The sequence below is a fragment of the Cyprinodon tularosa genome, unplaced genomic scaffold, assembly GCF_016077235.1.
Source record: "Cyprinodon tularosa strain WSP-4 unplaced genomic scaffold, ASM1607723v1 ctg33, whole genome shotgun sequence".
NCBI lineage: Eukaryota > Metazoa > Chordata > Actinopteri > Cyprinodontiformes > Cyprinodontidae > Cyprinodon > Cyprinodon tularosa.
The window spans coordinates 1,980,172-2,007,517 of NW_024039041.1; the positions used below are offsets into that span (position 1 = coordinate 1,980,172).

General features: G+C 39.9%; 1 protein-coding gene across 1 annotated transcript; it reads right to left on the minus strand.

Annotated features, from left to right (window-relative positions):
- Window positions 1-797: 797 nt before the first annotated feature.
- On the minus strand, window positions 798-26,527 carry pan3 (poly(A) specific ribonuclease subunit PAN3). Its single transcript, XM_038293832.1, has 18 exons — window positions 25,804-26,527; window positions 24,829-24,950; window positions 19,727-19,799; window positions 19,131-19,201; window positions 18,885-19,026; window positions 18,582-18,799; window positions 17,420-17,524; window positions 17,262-17,319; window positions 16,327-16,488; window positions 15,325-15,441; window positions 15,071-15,172; window positions 10,797-10,962; window positions 10,498-10,585; window positions 10,236-10,375; window positions 8,222-8,351; window positions 4,178-4,242; window positions 3,942-4,080; window positions 798-2,870 (listed from the first exon to the last, which is right to left on the minus strand). Exons 1-18 carry the CDS (start codon window positions 26,144-26,146, stop codon window positions 2,730-2,732), a joined length of 2,382 nt encoding a protein of 793 aa, XP_038149760.1. The 5' UTR covers window positions 26,147-26,527; the 3' UTR covers window positions 798-2,729.
- Window positions 26,528-27,346: the final 819 nt, after the last annotated feature.

The window sequence follows — 27,346 nt, forward strand, 5'->3', positions numbered from 1 at the left end:
CTGTTCTATTTTGAATGAAATCAGTTTTAAATAGAAACTCTTTAGAAAAAACTTAAGTTGAATAAATAGAGTTCGGACTAAACCCTTAAATTCCAGACCTTCAAGCTGATAATCAGATTTAATCTGTGATGGGTTATCAGGCATCCCCAAACTTGGTCCTCAAGGCCCCCTGTCCTGCAGGTTTTAGAGGTTTCCTTGCTCCAGCACAGCTGATTTTAATTGAAAGCTGATTAACAGGCTTTTGGTCTACTGCAATCATTATAACCAGCTGTGCTGAAGCAGAGAAACCTCTAAAACCTGCAGGACAGGGGGCCTTGAAGACCGAGTTTGGGGATGCCTGGGTTATGTTGTTCAACTAACAGATTCCATCACATAGTTTTCCCAACTCTTCAAAACTGCAGCTTTAACCTATTAAAGTCATGCCAATGCAAATTAAGAGATTTATTGGAGAATAAAACATTCAGGTCAAGAAGAAAGCAACTCCCCTCCTCCCTGATAGAACATAGTGCAGGCAGCATCATGCTGTGGGGACACTTTTCCTCAGCAAACCCAGGGATGGAAACCTTAAAGGAAATGTATTAGAGAGGCTTAAGACTTTGGGACAAGGGTGGAGATTCCCCTTCCAGCAGGACAGGAATTAGAATATTCATAGAACGGCCTTGAAAATGGTTTTTCATAGATTCTGTCTGTTCATTCTGACTGGGTTTTACGTAAGGATGGCCTAGGGGCAGGTTTATACATTTTGTTTTATCCAAAAAGTATAGTGGAGAACATTAAAAGAAGAGCACACATCAGCATCAGTTTTGGTATTCTTTATTAAAATACTGCTGTACACACAAATATTGCAAAAATCTGAGACTAGAACACAAGAGGGGTATAAGACATACTAAGATGGCGATTGTAGGTGTGCTGCTGTGTGTGTGTTTGTGTGTGCGTGGGGGGTTGTTAACTCTGAAGTCATGAGGAGTGTCTGTTATAATGTGGGGCACGGCAATCTGAGCACTGACACCGTATTGGCTGAATCCAAAGGTGTTCAGGTTGTTTGTAAGGGATTAAAGCACCAATTTCACCAGATTTTCAATCGTCAGTCTTTAAAAAAAAAAAGTATTTCATGATTTGGCATGGCTCCCTGTGCAGCTGTTGCCTCCAGAGAACAGATCATTCCCTACTTTCTTTAAAAATAAAGGCCTAGAACGGATAAATAAGATCCAGCCTGATGTAGAGGCTGCAGTCTGTTGACATTCATACAATGTGATACAGGGGGAGGAACCAATTGGACTGGATTTAGCTTTAACAGCCCTCCCCGATGAAATGAAAACAGATCTGTGCTTTGGGGGCAACATGAAAGTAGATTTTTAAACAACCTAAAACATCCATCTGAAGCCGGCCAGCCCAATGACCACCAAGGACATTCAATCATCGGGGCTTGGGTGGGTGGGTGGGGTGGGGGGACTTCGGCTGTTTCATCCTGAGAGAAAATCCGAGTGTGAAACCTGTGTCTCATGATCCTAAAGAAAAAAAAAAAGTCAAATAAAACTATAGTCAATTTTTCGATCCCTTCCCCCTTTGACCTATAACCCCCTGCTGGATTTGGTCCACAGAGTATTAAACAGCGAGAGTGAGGCAAAACCTGATTGGCCTCCTGTGTCCCGCTGTGCAATCTTGCACAACAGCTGAGCAGAGAACAAAAGCAGCTGGTAAAAAGTCGGCATGTATCAATTTTCTTCCAAAACGCAGACCCCCCCACCAGAGGGTGGAGTGATATTTGGGATTAGAGGACAAAACTTAAGGAAGTAGATAAAGACAGAGATTGGGGACAGTGGGGGGAGGACATTCCACAATGAGGCCGCTGTGGCTCACTGACGACAGCAGACCTGAAACAAGCACAGCAGTGTCCGATAACCACAAAGTGGCTGCTGCATATGTAACAAACGCTTCAGCCTCAGAAGACGCGCCTTCCTCAGTGCCAACAGAAAAAACCTCTCATCCTGGTCCCAAGCCCAAGTTTGCCCACAAGTGCGAGTCTCAAGTTCATTTATCTCCTGTAGAAAAAAAACATCTGAAATCCAGTCTTTCCTAGTTATACAACCCTTGTTCACCTTCCTAAGTGGTTTGTCTTTTCACAAAGAGGAACCAGCAGTCAATGATGGGATGGCCTATTTAAAGAAACAGGTGCCACCCTGTCGCACTAGAAGCCTCAAGTGATGCGTCCCATCTAGGAGAGCGTCAGAATGAAGGGGTGTGGTCTCCAACCGGCAGAGAGAGAAAGTAAGAGAGGTGAATTTAACAGAAACCTGGACTTAAATCCTCTGGTTTCTATGTCCGTGTGTGTGCAGGCCACTCACACAATTAACAAATTAAAAATCTTAGTGCATCCTCCTCCTCAAAATAAAAAAACAACATCCAGCAGAAGAAAGAAACAATAAAAGCAGGAAAAAAAAATCTCGTTTTGTTCCCCAAATTTAAAAAAATGTCGGTCATCACAGCTTCCTTGTTATCAATTTTCCTTTTTTCCCTTGTTTTTCAATTTTCGGCCACAAAAACAAAGAAAAATATATGCTTTACAAAAAAATGGTTCCTGGTGGACAGGAATCAGTGTATGTGACTGAGGTTGACGAAGCCCCGCCTCGTTGCCTTCGCTGTGCTGATGTCCGAGAGACTGGTCCTCCACTGTAGTGCAATGGTGCGCTCCAGGTGGGGGCGGTCCCCGCCTGAGGCCAAAGGGGGCGCTACAGAGAGCCGGCAGCTGCAGCCTGCAGCTCCTGGAAGGTGCTGTCGAAGCAGCGCTTCAGGTCCGAATAGGTGACGACAAGGACGCTCTTCTCATCCCTGGAAACCAAGCTGATCTTCTCAGGAACACCCGCGTCCAGCTGCACCAACAAAAACAGGGTTTAAACAGGATAACTGACAAATGATAAGCATAAAGGAACTAAACAGGCATATTAGTATCCAAGCAGCACCCGTAGTGAGAACTGACAAGTATATTTTTATTCAGAAAAACACTGACCTATTGATATTTTGTCAAGTACAAGAGGTATAGGTGTTAAACAGCCTGAGACACATTTAAAAGAGGAACAAGAACTTGTGATAAACTTCTAAGATGGTTCATATTTCTGTTTGCAGTTCGGAATTCAACACTTAAGGTTTACAGTAAGTTCTTGTTTGCACTTTATCACTACAGGATAAAAAAAAAACAATTCCTAAGCTTAGAGCTGGGTGATGTGGCTTAAAAATCTCAGATTCTTTCAATCGAATTAAAATACTTGATTTTTTCCCCCCTAAAGTTTCATAATAAAAAATGAAAAATGACATATTACTGTCATTTTTTACATATAAAAACAATCTTCTTTTGTAAACTATCCCCATTGGGAGGTGAACTTAATTTAAAGGGGGGAAAAATTAAGATGTGAAATTGCAAAAAAAGTGTTTCAACACAATGAAAATGTAATACTAAATGTTTGTAACTGGTTAGAATCACACATTGAGATAGTTTATCATTTGTAAAGTATAAATGTAAACCACAAAGTGATGAGCTGATTTCTCTGAGCCATGGAAGCCGAATGAAAGCAGCAGTGGGAAAAAAACCCTGCCGTTTTTTTTTCTGAGGATTTCTCATAATTTATATCAATATCAGAATTATATTGTTTTGACTGCAACTAGAAATATATCATGATATAAGTTTGGATTATATCTTCCAACCCTAGAACCTATTTTACAAAACAAAGCTGAGACCAAAAGAATTTCTATTTGGCTAAAGAGAAAAAGGGGGAAATAGTGAGAGGATATCAGAGATATACTTACTGGCCTAAATTGTGAGGATTTGATTCATCATCAAACAACAGACTACTTTTAAAATAACTTAAGTCGGACCGAAACTAATCAACGACTTCAATGTGTGTTCATTAGGCTGCTAATATGTAGGAAACAATGACTTTACTGACTTTGTTGAGGCAGCTGACAATGTGGCTGAGGTCAATCCACGGCGTCCCTGCTTCCGTCACCTGGTGAAAAAGGTGATCCCGGAAAAGCTTCAAAAGGTAGCGGTCACCTGTCTCAGACCACGCCGGGTCCTTCTGAAACCTGGCAAAAAAAAACAGGTCATTGAAGAATAGCAAATTAAATCCAACAAACAATATCTAGAGTAAACCCAAACCCAGAAACAGGCCTAGTTTCTTACTCTGGTCGCTCGTTGATGGTTCCAAGTTTGGCAAGCAGGCGGAAGAGGCGGCCATTTTGTACCTCCTGAAACCACAAACAGACGTCTTGACTTAGAAAACACCTTCAGGGATGTAACTAATATATCATCCCTGCGTATTTATTGTTGAATCCCAAGTCTAAATATGAAAACCTTGAGGTTGTCAAACTCAATGGACGGGTGCTTGGAAACAGCTTTTATGTCTAATGAATAAAACTACACATAGAAAGTACATTTCCACTGTTACTGTTGACTACACTGTGAGCAGTGCTGAAATGTGAAGTGAGGAATAGCCACACAAAAAGAGAAGAACTTGTTTACAATTTTATTCTCGAAAGGCCACACATCATTAAGGTGATTAGTATTCATTGTGAACTTGATTTGAAGACAACACTCCTGAAACTAAAAGCTATGCCATTTGACCTTTTGCCCGAAACAAAAAGAAAAGGGTCTGTTTTCAAAAGACACTTCCTTTTTATCATAAATGAAGCAGAAGCTGCAGCAACATAGTTGTGTTTGCAGCCTCACCTCAAACCTCAAATCCAACAAAGGGGATTGTTGGTTTTAGTGTGGTTTATATATGCAGGATGTTTTTCTTTAAGTCCTAAATGAGTTTCTGTCTTCAATACCTTTGTAAACTCTCCACCAGCATGCAGTCTGTTACTCCATAGGGCTCGCAGCATTTTTTAACTCGGACAGGTTTTGAAACTTGACACTAAAGGTCAGAACACACGGAATCTGTTTTTGTGACAGATCCAAAAGAAAATCGTGTCGGACGAGGTTGTGGCGTTTAGCGCTCATTGAAAGGGAATATTTTAGCCGGACTACGCAGTATTTAAGCGGCAATGTCATGAGTCTGACAGGAAGAGAGAAGCATTTAAAAAGTAAAATACATCTGCTTTCAGTGGAAAATAGAAAATATAATCTGTTAATCACACGGAGAAAGTCTGTTTTTGGGTCAAAAATCGCGTATAGAGCAAGCAGGACAGATACCCGCAAAAATAATCAATGAAGGAGGACAGCAAAAAGATAAAGTAAGATAAAGCTCTTTGAGCCTCGCAAACAAACATTAATACAAGAGTATAAAAACTCTTGTTTGAGATGATGCACAGACACGTTGAGTGGTACTTTAAAGTACCTCTGGTTGTTTTTTTTTTTATTCATTAATTAGACTAAATTTTCATAATCTGTCCAAGTCAAATGTGAGAAATTATTTAACTCTGTGTGACAAAGGATAAGAAGTGGGGAAAAAATCTGCACACATTTGCTAACCCTTTCTAGTCTGAGCCTCTCTATGCGCAGTCAGTTGGATGCCTATCGCTTACCTGAGCTTGGGATCTCTGCAACTCCTCCAGAGTTATCACAGACTTCTTTGCTCCTTCTCTGATTAATCCTTTAATTACTCCTTCTACATCAGAAAAGCTGGTCTGATGGGCATTGGGAGGACCTACTCTATCCTTTCTTTGCCTGTATTTTATACAATGGCAGATGAAATCGAAAGCGTGGCTTGGATAATTATTTATCAAGCTAGAGAATGCCGTCACAGGGTGCGTCGTTGCCATGTCTGGATTCACCACATAATTCCGAGGTGTTCAGTGTCTGGAGAGTTTCACCATCTACTTCAGAAACTCGGGAGCTGACGGGGGTCGCTTCCAGCTCTACCATCGTCACACCCAAGCCTAGTTTGATGACCTGCTTACTCACACTGGGGTCGCATCTCCTACCAGGACACCAACTACAGACTGTCAATTTCTCACTAATCCTCCTTCAGACAAGGTCCTTTCTGCTCCTGTTTCTATATTGGTAATGTGATTGGTCATAAATAATGGGATGAGCGCAAAAAGCCATGATAAGTTTAACTTCCATGGTTGAAGAATTCCTAGGTTTTCTCTGTGTGGCGCATCGAGCAGCAAAAAATGTAATTTTTCCAAGTCCAGCAGCTGCTTCTTGAGGCTGCTTCGGCTGTGTCAAGATGTGCTGCTCCTGCTGTTCGAAACGTGCTACAGGACATTTTCAGCCATCTTGATGCGTATCAACCATTAACTTCGCATGTAAACCAGCTGCTTTTGCTGCTTAAATTGTGTGCAGTCTGAAGCATTAGAAGAAAAGTACAACTGTTCAAAGCTTGGGATACTTTATATAATCTTCCTTCCTTACCTGTGTGATGTTTTCCTTGTTCTTTGTACTCGCCAATCTTCCCTAACAAAACTAGAGGCTGTCACCTTGTAGCTATACTGATATGGGGATTACGTTAAACTCAGAGGGCAAATATTTACTAATTAGGTCTTCCAAGGGCAGTGAGTTGCAATGCATTTTTAAGGGGATCTTAAAAACAGGGACTAATAAACACCCTATGGATTTGTGTTTGTCTTGATTGTTTTAAACTATGCATTATGTTTCATTCCCTTCGCAAATCGTGTCTTACCAATTGTTGTTTTATAAAAAGTAATAAACTGGAAAGATAGTATGCATCAACAGGTGTGGATCTCTGAAAACCTTTGTGCTGGTTTGTTTTCACAAGATTCTCAGACGAGACAAACTTTAAAAACTACTACGATCATGACCACATGACCACCGACATACCAGCGGTGTTGCAACACCCCAACCCCACAAAAACAACCTCATTTTCACATGTACGGACGTAAAGACAGGTGTATAAGTCCTAACCAGTTCTTCATATTAACACATGCAAGTTATCTTCATAGAGTGGGAGAACAAAGTAAATGGAACATTTTTCACATTGTAACCCTTCATCTGAATTTCCACAAACTTCCCCATCCTGGAAAAATAAAGCATTGAGCGGGCATTGGTGGGATTTATACCGTTTTCGCTCCTTATGTGATTCTGCTGAATCAGCTTTAGCATTTTTATCCATTTCCTCTCTAAAACTACATATCAGAAACTCGCATTTCAGTTTTCAGTGTTTTTAAGTCTGTCTTCTTTTAACAATGTGATAGACTATAAATTACAAATAGTTTCCTGTGGTTTAATACAAATAGAGTTTCCTGTGTTTTTTTCATAACTGTCCACGTTATGCATTGACCACTGATGTTATTTACTTTATTGAGGAAAAAAAATATTGAATTTTTTTAGTAGCTTTATTTCTCTGTGAGAATGTTTTTTTCCTTAATGGTTTATTTTGGTCTTAATAGCATAAACGTCCTGCATCATGGGAACCAAAATATTACTGTTTACAAGGAAAAACCTTTTCTAGGTTCTTATCAGTTTATCCACCAGTAATCGACTTTTACTTTGAGTAACCACCATGAATTTATCAATGACAAGATCAGTGATTATGACTTAGCATTGTGAGGTCTACTAAAAGTTAAATTGGCACAGCTAATTAAATGCTGCTGAGAAGTAAATACATAACAGCTAACACATGAGAAAATTACATCTCTTTATGGAAGGCTTGCATTCATCCAAACAATATGCTTAAGATGTTCTAGACACCAAAAGCACTACCTGGTCAAATAAACAATGCACTCAGTTTTAGATGAGGAGACATCGAGCCAACAGAGAAACAGAGACAAGCTGATAAACAGGAAACTCTACCCAACATCATAGAAACCAGCAGATGACAAGCAGGGCTGAGCAGAGCTGCCACAGCTTACAATTCAAAATAGAAATGTTTTCATTTTTACTTTTTTTTTGTGTGTGCAAAACTGTACACGTCTGTTTCTTTATCTTAATACCATCCTGTTAGTCCTGTAGAAGCAAACTTTACAATGCATCGATGCAAGTTAAAGAACACAGAGAGAACTTTGTTGGCGTACCACACCAGAGTCCAGGAAGGGAAGAGGAACTTGGTGGATGTAAGAAATAAATACATGCAAAGGGTTGCAATTTCACACATTCAAACCAATATGAGGAAACCATCTTTAAGAGAGGACAGCGAACATTTTAATACACTATAACATCCTGTATTCGCACAACTTCCCTCTTCGCTTATTAGGTTCCTTCCTCCTCAGCTACCAGAGAATATCCAACACTGACTTCTTTATGCTTTCACTAATTTCCCATTACCTTTGCAAGGTCCTCCTCGATGACATCATTCCTCATCTGCGATGCATCGAGTTGCGTATAGAAGCGTGCTCCAATCATGGGCATGATGTCATTGACGCTGCGCAGGCGAGACTGATCAGTCAGCAGGTACCTGCGCAGATTGGCAAACAGATCAGCACTGCAGAACAAATGCATCTCCTCTACAAACAAAGGCAACTTCATTTTTACTGTAGATCACTAAATGCAATGGAGGGAAGAAGGGTCTGTGATTTCTTTAAAATATGAAAAGGTTTTTTTTTGTCAAGTTTCATAGTTATTATAGGAACACATTGTAAAGCTAAAATGTATTACATGAAAAAAAATCTGACCCTCACAATTTGGTGTTGCTAGTTTTTCTTTTGCAAAATTAAAACTTTTGTTAGAGCTAAAAGTAAACATTAACACTAATGTCCTTTGATTTTGTTAAAAAGTGGTGCAAAGTGCCTTTTCTTTGTTAAAGCGTTAATTATATATATTCAGAATCCAGAAGAACAGAACATGACACCAGCTTGTTGCTGCTGGAGGTTTCCATAACTCTCTTGACGTCACAAGTTCAGCATAAGTCTATAGAGCGCTTGTACAGCAACATAATTTACATTTGTATGAAAAGCTTCCTTTTTTTTACTTTTTCTCACACCCTCATTTGTAAAAGAATGAGTTTTAATTTTAATTTGATGTAAAAAACAAAACAAAAACAAAAACAAAGTAAGATACAACAGTTATCTAAAAGTCCAATAATTAACATTTACTAGATTTGAAAATGGTTTGAATATCTTTCAAAAAGGGCTCAAGCTCAGCTAGTTTGGATGGAGAGAACCTGTAAACATTAATTTCTAAGTCTTGCCAGAGTTTCTTATATGGATTTAGGTCTGGGCTTGGACTGGACATTCTTACAATAATAGTTTGGCTGCGTGTTTAAGGTCACTGTCCTCCAGCAAAGTGAACTTTTAGCCAAGCTTTAAGTCTTTTTAGCTACTGAAAGGTTTTCATTGAAGGCTGCCCAGTATCCACACATGACCATGTTGCCTCCACCATGTTTCACCATGGACTTAATTTACACACGTTTTAAAAGGGGGGCCACAAAATCCAACCATAACCAATTTCTACCTTTATAATAAAATCCATTTTCTTCTTCTCATCTCCTGTCATTATAGGTTGATAGTCCTCCTATTTATGCATGACCATTTAACAGGCTGCTGTGAGGAATTGTATGGGTTGGGAGGGAGAATCCTAATTTTACATATTATGGTGTGTGTTTTTTGTTTTTTGTGAGGAAAAATCAAAAGGCTTTAGGTGGATACGATTGCTTTTGCACAACCTTGCATTTAGTCAATTCCTAAAGGATCAGATTAAAACCCCTGGCAGTACAGAGCTCCATACAAAGCTTAAATGTGTTGCCTAGTAGCATGTTAACATAAAACAATCTAGATAATTTTGGGTTCCTATATGAAAATTCTTTAAACTTTTTAAGGATGAAATACTTGGCTTTTGGTTGCTTTAAATTAGTTTTGCAAATCTGACTGAGGCTTAAACACTTGTATAAAAATAAAATAAAATAAAACAACTTTTTTGTATGCAGGAAAACCTAAAATCTATTTTAGGGACCCTAACCCTAATTTTGTTAGAGGAATTCAGTGCATGAGTTTGGAGTAGCACACATTTTGCTTGCTCAGAGTTGTGGTTGTTGTGTATTATGAAGGAAATGGTTTTGAATATCCATTAGGTAAAGAGGGAATTGGATTTAAATTCTGCGGTAAAGACAATCATAACAAAATTATTCAAATTTCTTTTGGAAACTAAACACATCACTAGGCTAGCCAAGAAAAAACACCTATTAGAACGGTCATGCTGAAAACTGTACCAAAACATTGCATCTTTCATTCCATCTGTTTCCTAAACTTTCTTCTGGAGTGATAAACTGGTTTTCTCTGGAGTGATAATTTGAGAAGAGTGCTAGAAGTGGTTCCTTGTGACCTACAGTATACCGTACTCTTACAGAATAAGGTTCTTGAGGTCCGAAGAGTAGTTTATAGACACCAGCTCCATGGCTTTCTGCAGGTTCTCCCTCTGTATTCCAGCTAGTGAATTACAGGCCAAAGCCAGCACCACCTTCCCCAGCGATACTAGATCAGCTTGCTGCATAACCAAGACACACAAACACGTATTTACTGCTGCGCAGTGAAACTCAAAAAAGTTATTTTAAGGGAAGTCCGGATGTTGAGAATATTACTGGTTGAGGGGAGCTGTTGCATAAGTACCTGGTACTGTGGCATCAGGGCAAGATGATTGGTCTGACTGTTGTCAAACGTTAAGACATCAAACACGCCGACGCAGTTCACCCGTAACCTTTAGATAAAGAGAACAACAGCCTCTATTAGAATAACTTGTGTGTTTGAAGTCTGGTCCTAATAACCATCCCTGTTAAGCTAATTTGTTACAGGAAGCTTGACTTGAAGTGAGATCTTTATCACTGGTGTGAAAAGAGACATTTTAGGTCAGATGCAGCAGGCTTTGACATAACAAAGGTGGACTATGAGGTGAAATGAGATATCTATACCTGGTTTTGCCAGTGATGAGTATCTTGCTTGGGTCCATAACCCGACAGGCAAGGCCGGCTGTGTGGATGGTCCGCAAGGCTGAGCTAAGCTGGACAATGTAGGCCCAGATCAGCGACTCTGGAAGAAGGCCTGCATGCTGCCGTGGTGGAGGAGGTTCATGCTGGCCTGCAAGAGTTCATAAAAAAGAAACAGCCATACGGTCAGCATTTTACTAAACTAAACCTCGCACTGTCACCTTCCATCAGTGGAGTATAAAATAAACACCTTTATTCAGCGAGGTAAGAATGATTCATGCATCTTAGGTTGGGGTTTCAAAAAAAAAAAAAAAAAAACACTACTGCTAGTACTCAGCTGGTCATTTGGTCTAAAATGTGAACAATGCAGACGTGTTTCAAGGAAGCTCATGCTTGAGAAATTTTGTTTACCATAAAAGCTTATCTCTAACAAACTAATTCATACCAATTACTGTGGGTAATGTTAGGAGGCGACAAATGAAAGGGTGTACACTGTGATAAAGAACAACAGTGTGATACTGACCACAAGAAGCCTTGCATAAAACATTCACTTCCTGAAATTCCGTTGACGCTGATAAGAACTAGTGCAGTTTTACGCTTCATCTTTAGGATTATTTTTAACTATTTTTGTTCCGTATAGAGTCTGAAGACGGAGGTTTCTTATCGGTGTATGCTACTAGTGAGACCGACTCACTGCTGTTTTGCTTCCTTCTTTCAGTCGTTCCTGAAAGCAGCCTAAACACTAGCACCTGCCTAGGATCACTTTCAGCCACAGTTTCCTCCAAATCCGCAAGACTTCTTAAAAGGAAACTCGACAACAAACTGAAGGACTGAAACTACATACAGCTTCTTAAAGAAACAGTTTGGGTTTCATAAAGTGAAGATCTGTGGCGTTATTATCAGTAATGGTACCCGGGGTTAGGAAGGGCATTTAGTAGCAAAGACTTTATAGAAATCTCAGAAAGGAGAGTTTGTAGCCACTACTCATCTAAGCAACATCTACTATTATATGTTTGCTGATTTACTCATTTTTATTTTTTTGGGGACAATTCAAAAACATGCAATAAAACCAGATCAATTTAAAATAGACAAAATGTGATTTAAAAATATATTTGTATAAGAGAAAAAGTCTTCAAAGTGTAAGTTTATCACATTCATGATTTATTCAAATGATATTGGAGCTTCATTAATACAGTAGCAACCATTCAAAATGGCCCTTCCCAGTCAAAAGCCGCCCGAAATGCAGCAGAATCCCCTCCAACTTCCAACCACTGGCCTTTTAATGGGCGTGCATATTTTTTTATTCTGACTCCACCCTTTCAAAACAAAATAATGATAACTTTACAACGTTTGACCAAATTATTAGCTTAATATGGGATACAGTGAGGAAAATAAGTATTTAAATACCCTGCTATTTTTTCAAGTTCTCTCACTTAGAAATCATGGAGGGGTATGAAAATTGTCATTGTAGGTGCATGTCCACTGTGAGAGACATAATTTAAAAAAGAATATCCAGAAATCACAATGTATGATTGTTTTAACTATTTATTTGTATGACACAGCTGCAAATAAGAATTTGAACACCTGAGAAAATTGATGTTATTTTTTGGTACAATAGCATTTGTTTGCAAATTCTAGAGGTCAAATGTTTCCTGTATTTTTTCACCAGGTGTGCACACACTGCAGGAGGGATTTTGGCCCACTCCTCCACACAGATCTTCTCTAGATCAGTCAGGTTTATGGGCTGTCACTGAGAAACACAGAGTACGAGCTCCCTCCACAGATTCTATAATATATTTAAGTCTGGAGGCTGGATAGGCCATGCCAGAACCTTGTTATGCTTCTTCTAGAGCCAATCCTTGGTTTTCCTGGCTGTGTGCTTCAGGTTACTGTCATGTTGGAACCCCATTCTTGACCCATCTTCAATGCTCTAACTGAGGGAAGGAGGTTGTTCCCCAAACTCTTGCAATATATGGCCCCAGTCCTCTCCTTAATACAGTGCAGTCGCCTTGTCCTATGTGCAGAAAACACCCTCAAAGCATGATGCTGCCTCCCCCATGCTTCACAGCAGGTAAGGTGTTCTTGGGATGCTACTAATCATTCTTCTTCCTCCAAACATGGTTAGTGGAATTATGACCAAAAAGTTCTATTTTGGTCTGATCTGACCACATGACTTTCTCCCATGACTCCTCTGGATCAACCAAATGGTCATTGGCAAACTTTAGACGTGTGCTAGTTTAAGCAGGGGAACCTTCCATGCCATGCATGATTTCAAACCATGACGTCTTAGTGTATTACCAACAGTAAGCTTGGAAACGATCATCCCAGCTCTTTTCAGGTCATTGACCAGCTCCTCCCGAGTAGTTCTGGGCTGATTTGTTACCTTTCTTAGGATCAATTAGACCCAACGAGGTGAGATCTTGCATGGAACCCCAGTGCGAGGGAGATTGACAGTCCTCTTCCATTTTCTAATAATTGCTCCAACAGTGGACCTTTTGTCACCAAGCTGCTTGGCAGTTTCCCCGTAGCCCTTTCCAGCCCTGTGGAGGTGTACAACTTTTTCTCTAGTGCCTTTGGACAGCTCTTTGGTCTTGGCCATGTTAGCAGTTGGTTTCTTACTGATTGCATCGGTTTGACAGGTGTTTTTATGCAGGTAATGACCTCAAACAGGTTCATCCAGTTTAAGATAATAAATGAAGTAGAGGTGGACATTTTGAAGGCAGACTAACAGCTCGTTGAGGGTCATTATTCTAGCTGAAAGACAGGTATTCAAATACTTATTTTGAGCTGTATCAGACAAATAAATAGTTTTTAAAAAAAAATCATACAATTTTAATTCTGGATTTTCTTATTTTAGATTATGTCTCTCACAGTGGACTTACCCCTATGATGACAATGTCTAACACCTCCATGATTTCTGAGTGGGAGAACTTGCAAAATAGCAGGTGCTCAAATACTTATTCTCATTACTGTATAGTAAATGATTTTTCAGGTCACTATTAACACCCATTGCAATTTAGAGGGTCAGATTGGTCCTTGAATGAAAGTCCTGTGACCCAGAGCACAGCTTTAACATAGCCTGAGCTCCCCTTAAACATGGGAGCTGACTAAGCTTAAGGCACCAAACATGACACTTAACCTGATCAAACATTATTTTTTCTCTTACGTAGAATTTAATCTAGAGGGGTAAATGTGGTATTGTCTTTAAAAGTAACTCCAGCTTCTCAATTCTCTCTCTTGGCAGAAAGTTACATAGATTTTATTTATATATATATATATATATATATATATATATATATATATATATATATATATATATATTCAGTCTTTTAAAGTGTATATAGTTTGAAAATGATTTCCAAATCACTGCAATTTCTTTTTTTTGCATTTTACACAAAATCCCACTTTGAGATTCTATTTTAAAACATGCACAAAGAATCAGAGCTGACAATTTGAAGCATCTTTATATAGCACAACTGCCATTTTATAATTTAGTGTTCTTCAAGAAATAAAGAACATGATTCCGTTAAAGGAAATCCGTAAACCTGCTAACATCTTTTTGTATTAAAAGCAGAAAGACTTCTGCTTTTTCTGACTTTATTTAAAATGTTTCTCCTGTGATATTAGCTAACGTCTTACTTTTATTCTGTAAAAACTTCATATGAAAGAGTGTTATTGTCAGCAAGAGCTGTTAAAGCTCAGATATGAGGCGATCTATGATCAGGTCCTTAAGTCATCAGATGGCAATTAACAGCTTTTTTTTCCTGATGCATTAGCTGAGAACATAACTTCACACTTAATGAGGATATTTTGTGAAACATTTCACATATTTTTGAAAGAAAGAAAAAATTGTTCCGGACTAGCCGGTTGCCGTCCTGCTGAGGGCTTATTTACATTTTTTCAGAAGTTAACTGCAATATACCACATCAGTCTACCACAGAGGGGAACTGAATTCACAAAAACTAACAGCAAAAAGTCCAAACTATCCCTGTAAGACTAAAATTAGGCCAATATTTAAAGCTGTCAAGCAATGTAGTACTTTTTATTTGTAAAACATTACATATGTGTGCGACATGAGCTGGCCTGGATGCGATGCTTCCAAGAGAAACAAACAGATTTAAATAGATAAGTGGCAATTACCTCACTACCGATCAAGTAAACAGAAGCTGAATGTGTGAAGAAGAGTGGTGATGAGCGGCTGAGGTAAAGCTGGTTCTATTTCAGAGTAAAGGCAGAGGGAGGCGAGGGGGAGCACTCACCCCACTTCCTCTTTGTGAAGTACGAGTCTGCTGCTGGGTCGTTAAAATGCCTGCTGAACATCGTTTCTGCACCTGCATGGAAGTCGTATGAAAAAACCAAAGCTGGAAAAAAAATGTGGAGAAAACAAAAGTTAGAACCCAGAATAACAACATAACTAAACAAACAAGATACTTCTGCTACACGGAGCTGCTGAACTTTACAACAGAACGCCACACGAGACGTTTACTGTAACTTAACGATGGCACACACTCACAGTGGTCTCCAAAGGCCTTAGTTGTGAAGACCTCTCTCAGCGTCACTGTGTTCGAGTGCTGAATCTTCTTCCACATGTCGACCAGCATCATGCATTTGGTATTAACAAGGCGGAAACCTGGTCACAGTTACAAAACACAGGAGTAACACTTGTGAACAAATGTCTTTCAACCTACCAACACCTACGAAACATTGAAATTTGTAAACAACAGATTTCAATTAGGTTAATTTAGAAACAGTCCGATTTTCTACGAAGAGCTGATGGTGAGGGAGAAATGGGCTCATAAATGTATCCTTTAAATATTATTAGATACCGTAAATTCTCTAATATTGGCCTGTATTCCATTAGCGGCCGGGACTCTAACATTGGCCGGTCTCGCTGTCAGAGGAGGTAAATAATGGCCGGTCTCTAATACAGGCCGGGGCTGTAAACGTTTTTTCTGGGCATACCTCAACATTATACTTGTGGTAGTAACATACAAGTACCACAGCCCTGCGCTGCTGGACGACAGGCCCTGACTGCTGCCCGTCTGCGCGAGGAAGAGAACAGACACGCAGCAGAACATGAGGAGGAGCGCGAGTGATGAGGAGATTAAAGGGAGAGATGAAGAGGAGGAGGAAACTGAGGAGGAGGATTAAACAGAATTGGAGGATTTTTTTTTCTTTTTTACTTCAAACCAAGCGAGACATGGTAACTGTACTTTTTCAATAAATGAAACTAGTGTTTTATAGGTTCAAATAGACACAAAATCTCATTTTTATTCATTCCACTGGTAGTCTGTTTTGCTCAAATAGCAATAGAGGCCTGTCTCTAATTCTGGCCTCTTTCCAATAAAGGCCTGGACCGCGATGCACTTGAGTGAAATAAAGGCCCGGGTCTATATTAGAGGATTTACGGTATAACTACTTTATTTATATCAAAACCTGAGTGAATTAACCAACAAAAAACATTCTTCGATGCTCTGTGAAAAAAGAAAATGTACGCTGTAGTGACGTTTATTACCCTGTATCCTCCTCAGGCAGTATGGCAGGTCATCTTTGCTGTTGACCGCCTTGTAGCAGGAGGTGATGTAGCTGAAGTTGCTGGTTTTCTGCATGCGGTTGGGTGGAGGGAGAGGCTCGAGGGGAAACAGGCTGTGGTAGCTGTCCACCTCGGACGGTACATCTGAAGGAAGTGGTTACCAAAAATCAGGACACCAATTGAAACGCATACATCAGAATTATTCATATGCCCTGAAATTCTCCTATTTTGTCAGAATACAACCAAACCTTGATGTACTTTTAGATAATTTACAGCATCACACTATAACAAAGTGGTGTCTTTCAATTGGGAAAGGTTTGAAGTGCATTTCTATTTAGTCCTATTTCAACAGTAGCAGTTGGGGCAACAAGCCTTTTGAGTAATGCCTATCCTTGCTGTGCACATCTAATTTTTGTGTTCATCTCTAAACAGCTAAAAGGCCAAATTGGATGGAGCGTATCAATTTTTATTAGATGCTACATGCCATAGAATGGATTTAGGTCAGAGCCTTGATTTGATCATTCAAACAAATTGATAAGCTTCAATCCAATCTCTGGCCGGATGTTTGTGATTCAGTCTTAACTCTTCAGCAGGTTTTATGACTCGTCTGTTGTTCCATTCATCTCACTATAAACTTATAAGCTTTCCTGTTCATGCTGAAGAAAAGTAACACCACAGCACGTTGATAGGGATGGTATGTGAGGAATGTTTTTAATAAAGGACTAAAAGGGCCATTGTGATCATCTGTGAACCAACCATAGCGAAATACTCCCTCCCTCTCCCATGCATGGAGCTGTTGAAGAACTTTTAATCCTGCTCATTTATCTAAAAATACATTTTAAATTTGATTATTGATGAAAGAAAAAAATATATATATTTGGTTTTCTCCACCAACCAGAAAAGAAGTGAAAGCTTACCTGGGTTCTCTGAGTGGTCAATTTGGGCTATGGTTATTAGATGCCTGTGAATTAGTTCCTAATGGAGGAAACAAAAGGAGATTATAAATCATTCCCAATACAGAAAGGGAAACAACATGCTGCTTGGTGAAAAAGCAAACAGGCCAATCAACTGATACCTGGCGGAGCTCATCAGCCATGAAGAAGGACGGGGCGTTGGCTTTTGGCTGCATGTAAGCCACATGGGGGGCAGTGGGGGGGTAGATATGGAAGGTAGGAAACACCTGCAAAGAAACCAGAAAACCCCCGCTTCCTTTTTTATCAAGAAATCAAAACAGATGATATGTCTGGGGCTACGTTCACACTGCAGGCCTTAATGCTCAATTCCGATTTTTTTGAAATCTGATTTTTTTGCGTGTCCGTTCACACTTCCAAGTATATGCGACTTGTATGTGATCTACTGTGTGAACTGAAAGCGTTCAACCGAAGTGTCCCGCATGCGCACTCGAGGACGCGATGACGTCACATGTAGCAAGCGTCCTCAGTGTAAGTAAGTAAACATGACTCGTAATACCGCAGCGTATATTGCGTTCTTTAAGTTCTTCTCCAACAGGAGCAGGCACATTACGAACGAAATCTTTTTAAGAAGATCAAAAAGAAAGACCCTCCCCCGGTTCCGGTAAGACCCTTCGAGTTTGGTCTGAATCGAGCTATCTTTCCAAATATGAATTAAGTCAGCAACCTCACTTTCTCTCCATTGACTGCTCTCTGTGTTATCTTCCGCCATGGTTGTTAGTTTTTCCCGCCTCCGCTTAGTAGGACGCAGATTAGTAACATTTGTAACATTTGTCAAGTATCAATGACGTGTAGGTCGGATGAATGTGACCTGGCCGTACAGACACAGGTCGCATTTGAAAAGATCAGATACGTATCGGATTCAGGACCACATATCCAAGTGGCCTGGGTCGCATTTGAAAAAATCCGATCTGTGTCGTTCAGACTGTCATAAAAAGATCAGATACAGGTCACATATTGGCAAAAAAATCGGAATTGGGTCACTTCAGGCTGCAGTGTGAACGTAGCCCTAGTTTGTTTTCTTTTCCCCGCCAATATGAACTGCCTAAACCGACCTTAATCTGAATCGGGTGATGACGCGTGAAACTAAAATAAATTTGACACCTAGTAGACCAAGAATAACTCCAGAGATCCAAGTCTACAGTAGACTACATACAAACATAAAACTAAATCACAGTGAAAAGATTTCCAAAGTAAGATGCTACATCTTGGCGTGGTTGCTAAACACATTCATTGCATGTCGATGGGCTCCCTTGCTTGTCGTACCATCCCTGCCATTGGCACTGGGGTGTTGTCTGTGTAGAAGTACGTCGTCCCCCCTACGGTCTCTTTCTGAATGACGTGTGCGCCCTGGTCAGACGCAGTGGTGGGCACCATATAGTTGGCAGGGTTCGGGGTGTGACTCCGTCGACGAGGGGCGGGTGAGGTTTGAGGCGTGATTTTTGGGGAGTGGAGAGGAGATGATCCAGCAGACAAAGACATACCTTAAAAAATAGATAAATAAAATATAAACATGAATAGGCAGCAAATTCCAAATAACATGCAGATCAGTTTGGGGATTAATCTCACCTGGCGCCAAAGCAGCTGTGGAGCCCCCGAGACCAGGATGAGCAAAGAGCGGAGAAGGGAAGGCCTGAACTGCAGACTGCGTCATGGCGGCCATTCTCGGAGCGCCCTTAGGGATGAATTCGCTCGCTGTCGGGTTAGGAGCCTATTAAAGAAGGTTAGGAGTCAAATATAGAAAAAAAATACATTAAACAAAAGTCTCAGCCTTTGGGAAACTACTTCTATAAAAGTGCAGATTCAACTGCTCACCTTTCTCCTCTGGGAAATGCTAAGAGCACCGAAATCACTGAACAGTGACGAAGTCGAGGAGTTTACTGGATCTGTCAGGGACCAGGATGTACAAATTGAGAAGCGTCCCTTTTAAATATGTGGAAAACAAGTGTCAAAAACACGGCAGTTCTGTTTGGGGATCCTAGGGGTTTTAAACCTGAGTTAAGGATCTGAGGTAAAGCCCTCAAAGATCCCTAAAAACACTGAATGTGAGTATGGGTTTTCAGTCAGGAACAACAACAACGAAAAAACTAAAAGCTGTTGAAATACAGACTGGATAAAAAGGACAAAACTAAATATCACATCACAATGATCATTTTATGATTATCAAAGAGGCAGTGAGACCGTATGCTCAATCTGCAATAGATTCCATTCTGTCACTGATTCAGAATAACAACCTTTTTTTACACATAATTAGTCTAAAAGTCTATTTTTCATACAGACTCAGACTCCTTCGCTCTAGAAAAACAAGAGGAAGAGCCTGAAAGTTTCTCCATAATTCTTCAGACCTAGAAAAGCTAAAAATAAATAAATAAATCTCCATACTTTGCAACATCTCTGTGAGGGTGTCTTACCATGAGTGCTGTGGCTGAAATTCTTGGCACCATCATTGAGAAGACTGGGAGAGCTGCTGCTGGTAGTCATTCGCTAAAAACAGCAGCATCAACAACAATTGTCATAACAACAACTAGACTATATAAACCACATATGAGATTACCTACAAATTACCAACATAGGAAAACTATAATTTGCTGTAAAGCTATTCTAATGTTAAAAGGTAAAACTGAATAGGCTTTTAGGTTCAATGCAATGTTTTTATAAAAAAAAAAAAAAAAATTATGTATATATATATATATATATATATATATATATATATATATATATATATATATATATATACATATACATACATACCATATCTTCCATTCTATGGGGTCCTTATAGTAAGATATCACAGTACCCAAACATAAATATAAACAAATAAAAAAACTAGGCTTATAAAACAATAAAATTAATCTAACTTAATCACATATAATGACATGACCAAAATGCAAAATCAAGAGCAAAACAAAAGCACAGGGAAGAAGTTTAAAGATTAGAAAATATATTTTGCGTAATTAAGCAAAAATAATTTATACCTAATCCTGGCAATTAGATTGTTATCAAAGGTTATCATTTGGAAAGTCCCGTGGTTTAATAGGGCTCTTAAAAAAAGATGACTATTTTACAAGGCAACCACTTTTTATACTAACAATAGTTGTTGGGGTTTTTCTTCATAATTTTATTTTTCTTGAATTTTAACACCATTTCAGGCCTGTAAGCTCCTAATATGTCGATCTTTTTATCTGTTTATGACAACCCGTCCTCCTACGATCCAAACATGCAAAACCATGCATGGAGCGTTTGTTTGGGGAATGGTTTACAAGCCTTTCCAGATTTAAAGAATGCACGCATTGCTTGTTTGTGATCACATCTGATGAATAAGTGTTTTTGTTAAACATGATCCTGAAGCAACTTAACGGAGAATATTCCTCATGGAAACAAGGAGGGTGTAAAGATTTTAGAAATTATCATCTTATTATTTGATACCTATTTTCTTTCAAAAGCCTTAATACACCCTAAAACTTTAAACTCACTTTAAGCTTAAAATTCTATTTGATTTGGATTTGTTTTTAATAGCAACACACCCAAAAAAAAAATGTAGGATTGTGACGTGGAAGATAAATCATACATTGCTTCATCATTTTGTTATTTTTGTCAGCCAGTGTAGCCTCCATGCGTATTCTGGTCCAGTTTTCCATTGAAATAAAACCCATTGCAATAAATGGCTGTCAAAGGTTACTTCATTAGTAGACAAATTCTACCTGTGTGTAATTGAAACTCTGCAAAAATGCTTCTGTGTATTAAAAAGAGGTTTGTTTGAAATAAAGCATCAATGTTTCTCAAAGAATGTTTCTCAAAAAGAGTTCTGATCTAGGCTGGGTGACAAAAAAAATATATATATATATTTTTTTCTACTTTGACTTGACTTTTGAACATACCAGATGGGTTAAAAATAATATATTATTCAAGAGTGGCTGAAAGTCTGACACAAGCAAGCAAGAAAACGGTAAACAAGTGGAAGTTGGACAGCAGAGATCAAAACTAAACTTTTTGGCCTCTATAAAAGCTGTGTGTTGAAAAAACTAAAAGTTTTGAAACACTGTTCACTGTTGTAGTCAAACAGATGTGTCAGCATCATGCTGTGGGGATGGTTTTCTTCATCGCCGTAAAGTGGGTCAGACTTAATGAAAAGCTAATTGCAGAGCAACACTGGAAATAAACGTGTTAAAGGTTGCATAAAAATCTAGGGAAGAAGTTAACACAGATGCAGAACAACTGAGAAGCAACCTAAATGCCAGTTTGACCATATGGTATATCAAGTAGACTCTCAGGGATCTCTAAGACCAGAACTCGGGGAGGACTGATGTCCTGCAGCCGTTAGAATCAAATGGCTAAGGTTCCTGCTCAGCGTGCTAACCATTTTTCCCCCCTCAGTCTTGTTAATGTAAGATGCCATAAGCCAGATTAATATTGTACTTCAATTTAAATTCTACACAGTATCAATCTGATTGGGTACCTGGCTCTCATGTTGAGTTGTTAGCCAATCACAGCAGCAGTGACGTATGACATTATTGATTTGTTTCACAACTAGCGGAGATAAATCTACCTATTACCAAAATCTGTTCAGGATAAATGGGCAAAAATATTGACGATCCACAAAGGCCTAAATTGTTCCCCTTTCCTTGTTAAAAAAAAAAAGAAAGCAATAGAGGGTTTTCCAACAAAATTCAGCGCAGCCATGTTTGTTTTACTTCAGCCTTCCGCTTGTGGATCATCTCATACACGTCGCTGCATTTCATTGGTTAAGTCCATTTCTGTATTGAGGTTAATGCATCTGCCAGCTTCTGACAAAATTTATTTTCGTGAGTTTGTGCATTTAAAAATCTCATGACAATCTTGATTGCAAGGTAATTGCTAATGAGCTAATTATTTGATTCATGCGTGCTGAAGGTGATAATCAAAATGTTGCAGAAGTCGTACAGGAACTGGAGTTTGAAATCCATGAGATCAAAAGCACTGTGTTTTAGAAGGGTTCAGACAAACTATGGGTCTAAATACAAAAGTGAATTTATGAACACTTGAAAATGTGTTATTCTCATTTGAGTTTGGGTTATTTTTGTGAAGAAAAAAACAGGTCCAAGAGGCTTATTCCAAAAGACATGGTGGTTCTGCTAAGTACTGAAACCAAGTTGTCAATACTTACTACTGACATACCGTATTTTCACAACCATAAGGCGCACCGTACTAAAAGGCGCAGTCTCAGTTATGTGTCCCATTTCTGTATTTAACACACACATAAGGCGCACAGGACTATAGGGCGCATTTTTTATATACAGGTACATGTCCTCTACTACCTTTAAATAGCTCTACTGCGTATTTTAAAAATACAGCGGGCCCAAAACTGAGTATGACTGTGCTTTATTCATGTATTTATTACAAATTAATCAAACCTGCGTGCTGGCCATGAGACAGACACATCGCAGATGACACAGCGCTGTGATTACTCCTAAATTAACTTAAAATCCTGAAACCTGCCGACGGAATATGTTCGCTTTTATTGCCGGTATCCTGGTGCCTGCACTGTAAATTATTTAGATGAAAAACACCCTCCAGCCGCCTAAGAGGCTGCTGTTGAAGGGATTTACTGTCGGTGTACCGCTGGTATGTGGGGGTCTGAGCGTCTCCGACAGAAATAGATAATCTGGATGAACTGACTGCAATTAAGTTTTCAGGTGGCCTTTCTCACTTAAAAACATATTAAAACTACTTTATTCCCCCTGATCACAGCAAATATAGCTGCAAGATTTAGATTATTTAGATGAAAAAACACCTGCCAGCCACCGCGCTGAAGAGGAGGAGACGCGCCCAGAGGCTGCTGTTGAATTAAGTTTTCAGGTAGAAAAATAGAGCGGGAGCAAAACTGAGTATGTTTGTGCTTTATTCATGTATTTATTACAAAGTATTAATCAAACCCATCAAAGTCATCATCCTCTGTTTCTGAATTAAACAGCTGCGCTAAATCAGACATGCCAGTTTCCCCTTCTTCGCTGTCAGTCACTTTCCGTGCAGCGCAGCTCCTCAGAAATAATGCCGGCTTTTGCGAAAGCTTGAACAACAGAGCCAACAGACACTTTAGTCCAAGCATCTACAATCCATCCGCAAACTGTGGCGTAACTTGCCCGGCGCTGCCTTCCACTTATCCTGAAACTGTGCTCCCCGTCTGTCATCCATCGCTCCCACGCCGCTCACAGCCTTACTTTGAACGGCCGCTTTCACACCGATGTCGAGCGGTTGAAGTTCCTTTGTCAGACCCCCGGGATAACGGCGAGCACAGCGTTCATTTGATTCATCTTTTTTTCACATCGGCTGTGAGATGGGCACGCAGCGATGGTGATGCGTGGAAAAAAGCACCTGGTCTCCTCACATACACCTGCCTCAGCCACGCTTTCATCATCTCCTCATCCATCCAGCCTTTTTCATTTGCGTTAATATCATGTCATCAGAGCGCTGTGTCTGTCTCGCTGTCAGCTCCCAGATCAGCTTCTCTGATTGGTTGATGCGGCGCGTCCAGCAGCAAAACTTCAATTTTTCCATCTCGAGCAGCAGCAGCGCGTTGGTGGCGCGCTCCCGACGCGCTGCACCTGCAGCTCAAAACGCGCTGCAGGACCTTTTGCTGCACCTATACGCGCGTCAACCATTGACTTTGCATGTAAACTCGCTGCTTCTGCTGCACCTGCTGGGTCCGGTTCACACCGATGTCCAGCGGTTGAACAGCGAGCACAGGGTTAATTTGTTTCCCCATGTTTTTCACATCAGCTGTGAGATGGGCACGCATGGAGTTACATATTAACAGCGATGGTGATGAGTGGAAAAAAACACCTGGTCTCCTTACATTCAGCCACTCTTTCATCATCTCCTCAATGAGGTGGTCTCAAAAGTCGCAGTTACAACACACATAAGGCGCACCGCACCATAGGGCGCACCGCACATTTTGAGGGGAAAAAAAGACGTTTAAGTGCGCCTTATAGTCGTGAAAATACGGTACATATGTCTGCCATCGTTTTCTACTCTTCATTTGTAATCTGAAAATCCTGTATCAGCTCTGTCTCTACTCTAGGATTAGGCCTTACTTTTTGTTCAGTTAACATAAAAAACAAAAAGGTATACAGAGATGTGTGATCGTTGTTAGTTCGTAAAATTCAATGCACACGGCACACTTTTGGTTTACTGCACTATTTTTTTATTTATATTTTTAACAGCTGGTTAATTATCACTAGTCCTAATTAGCATGGTATATATATTTTTAATACTTTATTTAAATAAGATTATTTTCTGCTCTTATTGCCATTTTCATTTTGTGTTCCTTTCATCGCTGCTCCACTGTAATTTCCCAGCTTCGAATCAATAACATCTATCCTATCCAATCCAAAATTGTTTTAAAAAAAGTCTACATCTAGAAATAATGTTTTCAAAGGCACAATACCTTATGATTGGTTATTAGACTTTGTAACTGGATTTTTAAAAGGGGATGTGTATGTCAATATGCATTTAGATTAAAATATAGATATTATACCTGCATCATTGTATATTTCGACTCTGCTGGGCTTCCAAACCCGTTGACACCAATGAAGCTGCTGCTGAAGTAAGAGTTGGTGAGATTGGCATCACTTAGGGCTGGACCCTCCATCCCTGGGACTGTGAATGGTGAAAAAAAAATGTATTTATATAGCCAATACTGACTAAATCAAAAAAATGTAAACTGTGGTTACCTCCACACAGAGGTCTCAACAGTAATTACTATGAGGTTTTGTAATTACCCACTCACAGGGCTAATTATAATGCTTGTAAACACTGCACAGAAACTCTTCCGGAGACTGCCACAAGGCAACATGTAGTAAATTTATAAACAAAGTTTATATGAAAACTTAAGGTAACCCAAGCAGTAGCTACTGCAGCGAAAATCATATAAATATTACTTAACAAGCATTGTTTACACTGAGAGATTAGGAAATCAACTGACATTAAGGCAGCTAGCTCAAGCATGCTAATGATAAACATCAATTAAATACGTTAGGAAAGGTATGCTTATTAAAAAAACAACTAATTTTAAACCAACGCTAAAACTACTTATATTCAAATACAATACTACAAGCAAGAAGAGATTTGAAAAAAGTTTGATAAACACTCAAAAAGCTAGGCTAGGTCAGCTAATGCTAATTAGCTCATCGCTAGTTACCCAGCTGTCATACAAAAACAACAGGCCCCAATCTGAGCTTCAGAAGTATATTTTGTTCTAAAGCCAGTTAAAGTGAAGCCAGCTGGCAAAGCATAGAGACAGACCAAATACAAACAAAGCTGAAGAATATATTAATAGCTATGTGTGTCGTAAAAGGTCCTTCTTTGCAAGTTAAATGTCAAGCACGCTGTTCTGAAAGAAACGGGCCGCGCTCAATCCTCGGACTCAATTTGAACATGGCCGCGGAAGGCCCTTTGGAAAAGTCTGGCTCAACCAGCCAAAACCGCGTGTAGCTTTGCTTTGTTTACTCACTGGTAAGCAGCTGTCCGTCCAACGTCGTGCCCGCAGGCCCCAGTGCTTCAGTTTTCTTGGACACACCGGTCCCTCCGCCGCCTGGGCAGACCGGTGCCGTCGTGCCACCGAGGGAATACCCCGCTGGCGTCCCGCCACCTCCAGCCACAGGCAGCGGGACGGGGCTACCGCCGCCTCCGTGCAGCGACATGCTTCCCATGGAGGGATCCTCGTGCAGGAACTGGCACTCATCTCCGTAAAAGCATGTCTTGTCTTTCGCGTAGTATCGGCAAAACTTTACCTTGACATTAGGTATCCCGGTACCCCCGAGCGGAGCAGCGGAAGGTGGGAGTCCACTGTTCATGGCACCGCTGCTCCCGCCGCTGCTGCCGGAAGATACTCAACCATAGAGAAGAAGCGGAGAGCTAGCTGGTTAGCCAGCTACTTTACAAACACTTTCCCCTCAAAGTAGCAAATTGAAACCACCTCAGCTCACGGAGAACATTTACTGCCACTCATTGTGAATAGAATATTCATTTTTTTCTAAGTAAATATGTCTGCATACGTGGGATCCTGCTCGTCGTTGTTGTCGCTATCCATGCAGCTGCCTTCTTTGCAGAGTAGCTTGTTGTTGTTTTCTACTCGCACTTTGGCTCCAGAGCTGCGAGCATGGCTCTGCATCCTGTCTGCACCCCGCTGCAAACACAAACAGTCAGATTCACTGCAAATTATAAGATTTACTAGCTTGATTTTATTTTGTTTTGACAGATAAGTTCATATTAAGAAAAGTAATGATCCAAGTATATAAATAAATAAATAAATAAAAAAACAATATTATGGTCAGAGCCAGCCCAAGGTATCAGCGAGGCAGTGTAACAGAGCTCAGTAAATAGATATGCTATTGGCTGTCCTTAAAGCAGTCATCTGACATCATCTGTCAGTATGCATGGAAATGGAATGGTTACTTTAGGAAAGAGGATTAAATAGGAGAGATAAAACTAATAATGGATAAATCTTGCTGCGTTTAGACACACTTCCTATTTGGAATTATACCTTTTATTATTTACACATTTTTTGTATCTATTCAGACTTCTGATCCACCATACAGGCTCTGTTTTCAGAACAAAAAGATGGATGGATCATATGGCGTAACTATCGGTAAGCAGAGACTGCAGTTGCTTAGAGGCCCCATCACTGGCACCTGGTTGCCCCCTTAAAGGAATAGTACACCCAAAACATGATTAGCCTTCATTTTCTACTCACCCCCATGCTGAACAACACTCTGGAGTACTTTTTTGATATCTCAAATGCATCTGGAGATCTGGGAGGCTTCTTGCTGTCTGCTGACATTCAAATAATGGAGGTCTATGGTGACCGAGACAGAAAGGTCCATAAAAGTCCACAAAAAACGTGTCAATATTCCTCCATACTGCTCGTCCAATGTATTCCAAGTGTCCTGAGTGGGTAGCATCCAGAATTTACTCGAAACAAAGTCATTTAGAATGTTTTTAGAGCATAAACAGTAGTGTATAGGATTTCCTGAAAGCGCGCACACGCGCGCTCA

Bases quoted from the DNA above. Each gene is read 5' to 3' on its own strand.
- pan3 (XM_038293832.1), bottom strand. From the start codon at position 26,146: ATGAACAGTGGACTCCCACCTTCCGCTGCTCCGCTCGGGGGTACCGGG. The intron at 19,800-24,828 runs GTATAATATCTA...TGCTGTTTTTAG, and splicing joins CGAAATATACAATGATGCAG to CGAATGACTACCAGCAGCAG. The intron at 10,963-15,070 runs GTGAGTGCTCCC...GAACTCTTGCAG, and splicing joins CTTCACAAAGAGGAAGTGGG to GCCAGCATGAACCTCCTCCA.